At 44.4% G+C, this 10799-nt stretch overlaps 1 protein-coding gene across 2 annotated transcripts in view; it reads right to left on the bottom strand.

The window, feature by feature from the left end:
- The window catches only part of LOC100223640 (fibronectin type-III domain-containing protein 3a), a 38894-nt gene that overhangs the window by 2789 nt on the left and 25306 nt on the right, over window positions 1-10799 (bottom strand). For both annotated transcript variants that reach the window (XM_030272446.4, XM_030272447.4), the window contains 18 exons: window positions 10353-10507; window positions 10033-10092; window positions 9112-9250; window positions 8215-8268; window positions 7421-7542; window positions 7157-7331; window positions 6773-6859; window positions 6311-6449; window positions 5740-5808; window positions 5313-5431; window positions 5105-5210; window positions 4374-4549; window positions 3758-3871; window positions 3084-3233; window positions 2462-2742; window positions 1785-1997; window positions 1103-1269; window positions 308-429 (listed from right to left, as the gene is read on the bottom strand). In XM_030272446.4, the coding sequence (XP_030128306.4) occupies window positions 308-429; window positions 1103-1269; window positions 1785-1997; window positions 2462-2742; window positions 3084-3233; window positions 3758-3871; window positions 4374-4549; window positions 5105-5210; window positions 5313-5431; window positions 5740-5808; window positions 6311-6449; window positions 6773-6859; window positions 7157-7331; window positions 7421-7542; window positions 8215-8268; window positions 9112-9250; window positions 10033-10092; window positions 10353-10507 (2448 nt within the window). The remainder of the gene's footprint in view (window positions 1-307; window positions 430-1102; window positions 1270-1784; window positions 1998-2461; window positions 2743-3083; window positions 3234-3757; window positions 3872-4373; window positions 4550-5104; window positions 5211-5312; window positions 5432-5739; window positions 5809-6310; window positions 6450-6772; window positions 6860-7156; window positions 7332-7420; window positions 7543-8214; window positions 8269-9111; window positions 9251-10032; window positions 10093-10352; window positions 10508-10799) is intronic.

Raw genomic sequence — 10799 nt, 5'->3', positions numbered from 1 at the left:
CACCACAGACCATCAGTATTAAGAATTTAAGAGCCAAAGGAATTGTTGGGAGAACAGGATAAGCCAGTGCTCACCCACTTCACACTTCCTGAAATGAAAAGTCTCCCTGACACCTCCCCAGACAGAATTACAACCTTCAAATCATGTAATCACAGCATGCTTTGGGTTGGAAGAGACCTTAAAGCCCATCTCATTCCACCCTCTGCTATGGACAGGGACACTTCCATAAGAAATATGCACACCTTCTTTCTGTAATAATTTTTCCCAGGAAAGACCCCTCACATTCCTGATGCTGTATAAAAGGTACCTGATCAAACTCTCTGCCAGCAGCAAGCTGAAGGATGTAAACAATGGAATCTCCTTTCATAGGCTGTAGAGGCTCCCATGTGATTTCAAAAGTGTTTTCTTCCAGCTGGATCACTTTGGGTGCTAGAAAATAAGAGTGATTTGTTGGTGTTTTAGAAAAAGAACAATGTACAGCTGTCATGCTTAGAGGCAACTCATTCCAATAACCTAAAGCAATTAAGATTTGTTTCTTTCTTCTTCTATTTGATGACATAAGCTTAAAAAATGATCATTGCTAGGTGTAGGTTGTACTTGTTGGTCTTTTTGAGCTGCCAGAGTGAGCCCATGTTTGTGAAGAGGAGCAGCACTTTCAAGTCACTACAGAACCCAGCATTTCTGTCCATGTGCAGAGCTAAAATTATGTTCTAACCACGGTCCAGTTAATCAATTTTGCTGCAGGCACTCAGCACTCTGACCTTCACAGTGACTTTAATGATGACCTTTAATGTCCATGTTAAAAAGTGAAGATCAGAGGAATTAACTGTGCCCTCATCTGCTTACACGCTGCTGTAGCTTCAATGGATAACCCTGAAAAATGCCTTTCCAGCTGAGCAAAGGTAGGAATGCTCAGTTCAGGGCTGGAAGAGCTGCAGTGCAGGAGGTGATGACAACAAAAGAGCCCTTTTCACACCCAGACAAAGCCCCTCACAGCGAGTTTGTGTCTCTGTCCCTGCAAAGACTGGCTGAGGGTCAGCTTGCAGGATCCAATCCTGCCCACCAGTGGCTTGCAGCAATTGCCAGGGCAGTGCCAGCTCACCTTTGAGAGGTGCAGGTGGAGACTTGGTGGTGGTGAAAGCACAGACCTCCGAGAAGGCGCCTTCCCCCGCGTCGTTGTACGCCTGGATGCGGAAATGGTACGTGGTGGATTCGCTGAGCCTCTGCACCTTGTAGGTGTGACAGGGACCATTATAGACTGTCACAAACCTGGGGGACACAGAACACACACAGAGTTAGCCAGCCATCACCAATGTGTAGGGCAGTATCAGACCTGAAACACTCAGATTTGAGATAAGGACAAAGAAGTGATGCTGCATTCTGCGTGTCCCAGCCTTCTTCCCACTCAGGCTGCAAGCCCAGCTCCTCTAAATCAAGAGAACAACCCTTGAATATCCAAAATAAATTGAAATTTCCTGTTAAAGAACAGCTGGCCAACCCCTGTTTCTATATGCAGGCTCGACTTTGTTTTTGAATGTTCAAAAATAACCATGCCAGCACAGGATGGTGGTAAGGTATTTATTCTTTAAATAGTATTTACTGTTTACAAGCAGCAGAAGGTCAAGTTGTTGACAGCATTTCTGGTTGAAAGATGGGATGAAAAACTGCAAAAGGTCAAACTCTGGGATGCTCAAATGACTCAGTGGTACAAACTGAAGGGAGAATAACATAAAACACCTTAAAAACCTGAAGTGGTAAAACCACAAGATCTTTAATAGTCTCACCTGCCAAACCTGTCCTCCATCTGCAGGTTGAACTGAGTAGGGTTGGGAATTAAAGCTCTGCTGGGCCCCTCTCCCCATTTCAGTTTAAGGCTCTGGTAGCTGAAGACAACACATTCCAGGTGGGGAGGGTCGGGAGGTAGTGGTTTGGTTTTGGCTTTCATGGAATGACTGAAAGGACCGACTCCAAAGCTGTTGATGGCCTGTACCCTGATCCTGGGGATGGGAGAAAGCAGCCATGTGGTCATAAAAAGTGCTGGGTAACAAAGCAAGAGTTAAGAGGCGTACAGAGTGGAACTCCAGACAGTAAAGCAATTAACATGCACTTAGAAATGAAATCTCAACTCCGTTTTAACCAACACTGAGCTCACAGGAACCCCTGCTCTGCTCTTACCTGTGCATCCATCTTCTTCTGGCCACACACCTGAGCATCCCAATGAAAAATCCTAAACCCAGAAACCTTAAAGTCCCGGCTTTGAGACAGAATGTGAAACTTGATCTCACTCCTGCCAACGTCATGGTTGGACTTTGAATATGACAATTTTAGGAGTTGTTTTGGAGCTGCAGGATGAATTAGGCAAATATTCTGTATGCTGCATGAAAAATCGCTCTAAAAATTTAAAGCACTACCCTCAAAGGACTTTTAAATCCTACAAATGTGATTTCAGAATAATTCTTACCTGTACAGGGTGTCAGGCAGCAGATTCTCAAGGACATGGGTTGTGTTTCTCCCCACAGTGACCAGCTGCTTCTCCCCATACTCGATGTTGTACCCTGTGATCTCTGCCCCGTGGCAGCAGGGCTCTTCCCACTGGATTGCAAGGCACGTGGAGAAAGGAGGGGAAATTTCCACCTGGTCCTCTTCAAGTAAGTGGAGCACGGCCACGGCTGCGGGCACTGATGGGGGAGTGGTCACCACGCCCGTGTCCCCAAACAGCCCCGGCCCAGCCGTGTTCACAGCCTGAAAGACACCACACAGGAGTTACCAAATCCCTGCTTTGCAAGCAGGCAGTCACAGCTCTCACAGCCTTCCCTGTGTTCTTAAAAGCAACGTGGAAGAGAGTGGAAAATCTCCTGAATAATTTGTCAACAGGGCAGAGCATCTGTCAAGCTGGTATTTCACAGCACAGAATCTAAACTCTTCCAGCTTCAGGGAATGAGGGACTGGGGGACAAGAGCAGTGTTATTCCCAATTACCTTCTCTAGTGCATGAGCAGGTGACAGCACATTACTTTATTCCTCTCTAGCTGGAGTTTGTCCCCAGACTGCAAGTGCCCAGTGGCACCAAAAGGCTTTTCCTACCTGGACTCTGCAGTAATAGGTGGTTGCAGGTGTGAGCCCCTTGACCTCATAGCTCTGGCAGGGGCCAGTGTAGATGATGTGCATGGACCCCTCCACCTGGCCCCAGTCCAGCCTGTACTCGGTGATTTCTGCTCCATTGCATGCCGGGCTCTGTGTGGTGAGGGAGAAATTCTGCTCAGCTCTTACATTTGCACATCCCCAGCATCCAGGGGGGAGCTCTGTCACACTGATACACTGAGTGAGAGTCACAGAAAACGTTGGAAAACAACGCCAAGATCATCAAATCCAACCTTTGGAAGCACTGGGTTTGAAACCTGAGGTCTGTTCCAAGGGATTTTAAGTCAAAAGGTGACATGTGGCTGTAACACCACCACAGTTCACACCAGATTTTTGACTGTCCCACAGTCTCTTACCACTTAAAGGAATTAATTCACTATATATTAATTACCACACCCTGAGGAGTATTAAATGCCACCCAATTTGTCCAGTTAAGACTGCAATTAATCACTCTCAAAGTTTACAAACCCAACACAGACGTCTATACAAGAAATGGGCTTAAAATATTCCATCTCTACCCATGTTATTTCTTTAATTTCTGAGTATCATAAATGTGCCACTACAATTCTAAAAGCCAAACACTAATTTGGGTGGTACTGAAAGCCATCAACACCTACCTCCCATGAAACCACAGCACAAGTTGCACTTTTGCAGGTTATCAGGGGTTTGCAGCACTGCTCAGGGGGTCCTGGAGCAGTGCAAAGCTCTGCCTTCTCAGAGTGGGGGCCAAACTGCGGGAAAACAACACTGCATGAACACAGCAACAGCACCAGTGCAAGAACTGATGTGCAAGTGAAGCAAGCAAACTATTTCTAACTTGACAAGGAAGCAAACAGCAGAGTTCAGGGCTTAGTTTCAGATTCCTCAAAGGTACTTGAAGCTGGCCCATTCCCACAGGATATCTGAGCTCCTCCCTCTGCCAGGGTTTTGTAACTCCTCCCTCCCCCAGCCAGGATCTGCATTACAGCAGCAGCTGGGCACTGTTTCACAAACACTTTTATGCCATCAACGTTTATCCCACACTTCTCCCAACGTGGCATGGCTGGCACCCACCCCTCTCCAGAGTGCTGCTCCCACCACATCTGCAGAGCCTGAGCTCAGGGCAGCACATCCAACAATTCCAAAGGCACAGACATCAAGAGGTTCACACCACTCAGGCTGCAGAACCCCCTCAGCACCATGCCTGCTGTCCCCTGTGTGGTACCAGTGAGATGTGGTGAGTGCAGTGGTTACCCCGACTTTGTTCCCTGCCCGCAGCCAGAAGCTGTAGGTTCTCCCTGGCAGCAGGTTGGTCACTCCAAACTCAGCTGCTGGGCCCTGGTAGAGCACCCTGCGCTCGTCCTGCTCCGAGCTGGCCATCTCCAGCAGATACTCTGTGATCTCAGAGCCTCCATCCACAGCTGGGGGGCCTGGAAAACAAAAAACAGATTTCGTCTTCCTATTAATTTCTAAATTCCCCGAGTTAGGGCAGGCTCTTGTTATGTGTCTGAGCAGAAATACTTCATGAAGCTTGCTTTCCCACCCCCTACCAGGTACTAATACTTAGTTTAAGATGGCCTTCATCAGGGTTCTTTCATGTATTTTCCCTGTTTTCTTCAACTAAACAGTGTATCATCATTAATTTTTTAACTCCCTTACTGAGATAACAGCAAGAAAACAAGAGTCGATTTTTAAATTGCCAAGTAGGCGTCAGTCATGGGCAGACAGGAAGCTTTCTCACTTCGTGCCTGCTTAAGTCTCACCGTACCACCCTACCAGAGGTGGACAGAATCTTTGGTATTCTTAAAAAAATCCCACAGAGCAAACCAAAAACCCCACTGCAAGCCCAAAAAAACTCTAAGGCCACAGACAGTATCTCTACATTTTTATTTTTACCTTTTTTTACCCCCCCTGAAGAGTTCTACAGATTTTTGATTTGGATGACTGAAATCAGAGCAGTGTTTTACTCCAACTCCGGTGCTTACCCCACTGCAAAGTGATTTCCTTAGGCTTGGCTTTGCCCAGCAGGGCTGGGGCAGGACAGGGCCCGGGGGGTACGGCTGCTGTGGTGACAGTCGTGACATCAGAGGCCTGCCAGGGACACAGGTCATTGCAGAGCACAGACATAAAGCATTTTGCTAAAACATGATCAGAAATGGTTTTCAGAAGCACCTCTCCCCTCCTGCTGCTCACCTGGCTCTCCCCACCTTTACTGGCACAGGACACCCGGAGTCTGTAGGAGGTGCCAGGCCTGAGGTGGTCACAGATGTGTTCCCGCTGGGCTCCGCTGTAAATGGGCTCCCACCTCCCTCCTGAGGGAAGGAAAAACACTTTACCCTTCCAGACCTCTCCAAAATCCCACCTGGGAATTCTCTCACACAATTATTAAGGCGGTCAAGCCACAGAATCAATCTGAAATTATTAATTACACAGAGAACATGTACAACACACACAAATACACATTGTGAAATCAGAAGTGACTGCTGGAGTAAAGCATCATTTAAGTTGGAAAACACCTCCAAAATCCAAGTCTACACCATGTCCCACATCTAAATGTGAATTAAATACCTCCAGGAATGGAGACTGAGGACTATATTAGTACCCAAAGGTGATTCCTTACCAACTGATGCCTCAGAGATTTCCAAAAAGTATTTAGAGATGTCTGATCCTCCGTTATCCTTGGGGGGTTCTGAAAGAAATCAACACCTTAAGTTACAGAAGATTTAATATCAAAGCATTATTTTGTTAATAGCTTTTCCAGCGAACATATTCATATTCATTCAAACAGATAAGTCAACCAGCAAGAGAAACCAGTGTACTTAATTATTCACAATACATTTTTCAGTGCAATGTTCCTCCTATTATTAATCATGATTATGCTAGGAAGAGTAACTGGGAAAACACTCCCAATTTCGGGTATCAGTTCTTACTTTTTAAGTGAATATAGGAATTATTTAAACATCACAGTAAACCCAGAGGGTATTAGGACAGCAATCAGTGCTTCCCAGAAGCGAATGAACAACACCAGTGTGGTTCCACAGCCCCAAAATAAACCATTTTTGGGTAAGGTTGAGTATTTCTCCTGCAATAACAATACCTGCAGATAAATAATCAGCCTGGGTTCCCTCTCATTTAATCAGAGAGAGGCTTGTTCACACCCCAGCAGCACTGGAACACCCCAAGGCACCTACCCCATGTGACTCTCACACTGTGGGGATGGATCTTGCCCTTCACAACAGGTTTGCTGGGAGCTCCAGGTGTGTCAGGTTTGGTGCTGTGCTCCACCACCTCACTGGGGCTGCTTTTTCCTTCACTGTTGTAGGCAAAGAGCTGTTGGAGGAGGGAAGAGAATAGAGAAGAAATGGTTTCTTTAATGACAGTAATATATGTTGATAATACATGAGGATAAACATGTTGATGAGTAAAAAAATCTATTAAAAACCCAACAAAGATAAAGACAACCATTTATACCAAAATTAGCTGGTGAAAAAATCTGGTTTGTATTATTACTTCACCAAAACCTGTTCTAACAACAGGTAATTGTTGGGACAATGGGTGAATTCCTGCTGTCTCCATACAAAGCTGAAAAACTTGCTGGGAAATGCCAAAGCCCAGGAAAGCACATGAAATTAGGACCAAACTATGGTACAAACCCTGAACTTATAGGATGTACTCCTCCTCAGGTTTCTTAAAGTGCATGAGAGCTCATCTCCATTGTACTGGGGCTGGAATCCATAGCCCTGGCAAGGAGGGAAAAGAAAGATGAACACAATCGCTGACTTTTAAGGTGAAGCAAAAGCCAGAGCAGGTAAATCAGATTTTGTTTTTTTTTATTTTGAACTTAATTTCTGTGCCATGAACTGCACACAATACTTTGTGCCATGAACTGCACACAATACTTTATATCTCCCATGAATTCCAAGCAATGCTTTCTCTCTCTGCCATGAACTCCGTGCAATGCTTGCCGACCATTCATCAGAAGATAAAAAAAAGTTGATTTTTATTTCAGCACGATGAAGGAAATTTCCAGCACTTACAGAACCTTCTTCCTCCATGTCAAGGCTGTAGGTGAGGGAGTCATCCAAGGCCCCTCCTGCAGGAGGGCTCCATCCCAGGGCCATCCAGGTCACTCCTGCTTCCAGCAGCGCCGGCGGTGCCGGGGCCAGCGGCACCACCCCGGCCGTGCCGAACGTCACCGTCTCACTGAACCCACTGGGGAGGAGATTTGGAACAAGGGTGAGCAGCAGCTGATGGAATCCAGGGGGAAATCCAGCATTTGGTATCCCTGGGCTCCTGGTTACCTCATTCCAATGTCGTTTTTAGCAGCCAGTCTCAGGGAGTATCTCGTGGAGGGAGTGAGTCTGGTGAGCTTGTACTGCTTCAGGTGCCCGTAGTAACATTCTTTGAAGGGGCCATTCTTCCCCTGGAAAACAGGGAGATCCAGGGTAACTCCCTTTTCCCTGCCAAGGTCACCCTCCTCACTCTACATCTTCCTAAATCCCAGAATCTCAGACTGGTTGGGGTTGGGAGAGACCCTAAAGCTCATCTTGTTCCATGGGCAGGGACACCTTCCATGAGAAATGTCATTTCACTCATTTAACAGTAATTAAAAATAAACTACTGAGCCTCAAGAATGCAAAATTTAATGTATCATGATCATTCCAACTCTGCTGATGGTCACCCTGAGCAGTCTTGATAATAAACCCCATTAGGACTGATATATCTGATTACTTTTGGTACTGGGAGTTCGACAAAATGGTGGTAAAAACATTGAGCAGAAAACAAAACACATTTTGCAAGTCTTTTATCCTGTGCATTACACCTCAGCAAGATGCTCAAGAGCTGAGGGAGATTTGTGACACAACCCACAGATGCCAAATGCTCCTGCATTTAAAGAGAACACAGGAATTACTGATGCTCTGGATGACAAATGAGGCAGTTTTACACTGTCCCCTTCCACTGATCATTTGTTTCTTTAAAATTGTCAGGACAGTTGCACCAAAATAACTGCTGTACCTAGGCAAAGGGTATTTTTAAGTGTAATTGCTCTACAGATGTCATTATGATTTTTTTTTTGTACTAGAAAAGCTCTTACCTCATCCCATTCTAAAAGAAAATTAGTTATTTTGGAACCATTGTCATTTGAGGACTGCAAATAAAGAAACAATGAAAAAAAAAAGTTAAAATCGAGTGGTTGTAAATGCATTTTATAAACACTTTTACACATTGAATATGATCAACTCCAACTGCCTTTTAATACAAGGCTGTGGTGCTACTTCTTTTAGTTCTGATAGTTTAGAATATAAATTTATAAATGATTTGATTTTATAAATGAAGCAAATTATATTCTTAGAGGTCTTTTCCTGCTGCCTTGCACTGTGGGCTTACCACCTGCCTGTGCAATCTAAGGGTTCACACAAGCAACATCTGACACATGAAATGGGAACTTCTTCATTTTCTAAGCACAGGTTCTACAAATAATTTCCCTAAAGTCATTTAGCTGGAACCATTTTTCAGCATGGTCATAAGAAAAACATCAAAACCCAAGCAAACACAGCTACCAACAAGCCTTCACAGATAGTGGTTATATTAAAGTCAGATTAAAAATGACAATCTATAAAACCATCCAAAAAAATTTAGTCTGAATGAGTCAGAATAACTAAAAGAACATTAAGCCATATCTGTTTATCATCCAGGACCTCAGGCAAAGATATAAATAAAGAAAAATCCATTTTTTCCTCTCTGCCAGTTCAGAAGAGAGGAGCCCTGCTACCAACTGTGTCACACTAAAGCTGCAGGCAAGAAACTCAGCAAACATTGAAAAAAAAAAAAGAAAGGTAATTATTATTTCATTATCAATCTTCACTGAGCAACTTAAAAGGCAACACCTACAGCACACACTGAATTCCTGCCAAAGCTAATTCCAATCCAGTGCACAGGAATCCAGCAGAGTGCTCTGCTCCCCTTCACTCAGCCCAGGTTTGGTTCTTACCTTCCACTGCAAGCTCAGGCTGTTTTTGGTTCTGTTAACAAGTTTTGGGGCAGCTGGACAGTCTGGCTCACAGCTCTCTGTGGTGAAGCTCACCAGCTCTGAAATGGTTTCTTTGATGGAACTGCTGGTTGCTGAAACTCTAAACAAAGGGTAATTAATGATGTGGCTGTTGCACTGGCACCTGGAAACGTAAGGGAAGAGCTGGCAGCTTCAGGGAGTTAATCCCACACAGGCTCCAGGGTGGGGGTCACTCAGGTTCACCTGCTGACCCCAGACCCCCATTCCTCACCCTTCATTACTCTGCCATTACTCTCTGTCACAGTGGAGATATTTTAATGCTGAAATACCTGTGGGACAGGGGATGAGAACTATGGCAGGTGTTCCAAAATGGCAACAGGATACCTGACTGGAAATGAGCCTTTTGCTAAAAACTCTTTAAAATTCAAATACAGCCAACACTTGTGCAGACTGAACAGGCTAAATAATAAAATAACAACTGTATTGTTATTAAACAATAAAGTCACAATTTTCATAGGAATTGTTTCATGTTTTCAACAGTCCTGCCTCTTTCTGTGGAAAACACAACACTGTGCAGGTGGAGCTGTGCCCAGCACTTCCCACACCCAGAACTGTTCCATAGCTTCAGAGCAAGACTTTGCTGCAGAGAATCTTTAATTTCATCACTTAAAGTTTTTAACTGAGAAATCTGAGGAGACAGAGAAGGTGGTAGGGAAGGAAGTGAGGCGGTATTTTAACGAATTTAGAAGATAAATGGGAATTTAGATAGCAAACCCAGTGTCCACAGCATGGTGTTTCTCCAGAGGATTCTTTAAATGTTTGTATCACCCCTTTTCCATGAAGCCACAATAATCCTGTAATTCCCGTATCCCCCAAAGCATTATTTCCGTCCCAGCAGCATACCTGGCATGGTAATCAGTGGCTGGTCTGAGATCAGGAAGTGTAATTGTTAATTCTTCCCCACTGTGAAAAGGCAAAAACAAACAGAAAGCAGAGTTACAGCTCTTCCTTAAACCTCAGGGCTCAAAGCTCATTGAAAAGCAAAACCACGTAGTGCACATTTAAGTTTCCCACTGTCCATGTATAACTCTTTAGTGACATTACTTAAAATTTATTTCATGTGAAGTAGGAAGGTCTGCAAGTCAACAAACAGCTCCTGATAGAGAGATTGCTGATTGGTTAATGGTTTAAACATTGTGCTTAAAGGAAGAAACTAAACTTACACATAGACAGACTTAAATTTTCCATTTTTACCACTGTTGGATATTGCTACTTCAAATGTAAATGCTGCTGGACTATGACTATGGCTCTCTCCATTCTGTGAACTAACTGGGAGATTCCAGGACAGAACGGCTGATCTTGCTTGTATATCAGAAACCTATTAAAAGCATAAATAATGCAAGTAAGTTTGCTTTCTGCAAGAAAAGGTTAATTAGTCAATAACATGGCATCGCTAATTGGCCTAGGAAGCTCCTCACTGGAGGAATTCTTTCCCTTTGGAGTAGGAATATAGAGGCATTCTTTGGATTGCAATGATTTACTCTTTTCATTTCTAAAGGCTTTCCATTCCAACACCAAACCAACACCAGAGTGGGGCAGGAAGAGAAAATTCCTGCATCAACGTTTCCATCACTCACTTGGAGCAAATGTTCAGCTGGGGAGTCTTGGGC

The sequence above is a fragment of the Taeniopygia guttata genome, chromosome 4A (genome assembly GCF_048771995.1).
Source record: "Taeniopygia guttata chromosome 4A, bTaeGut7.mat, whole genome shotgun sequence".
Lineage (NCBI taxonomy): Eukaryota > Metazoa > Chordata > Aves > Passeriformes > Estrildidae > Taeniopygia > Taeniopygia guttata.
The sequence above is the reverse complement of the archived record's forward strand: the minus strand, read 5'-3'. Positions and strand labels throughout refer to the sequence as shown.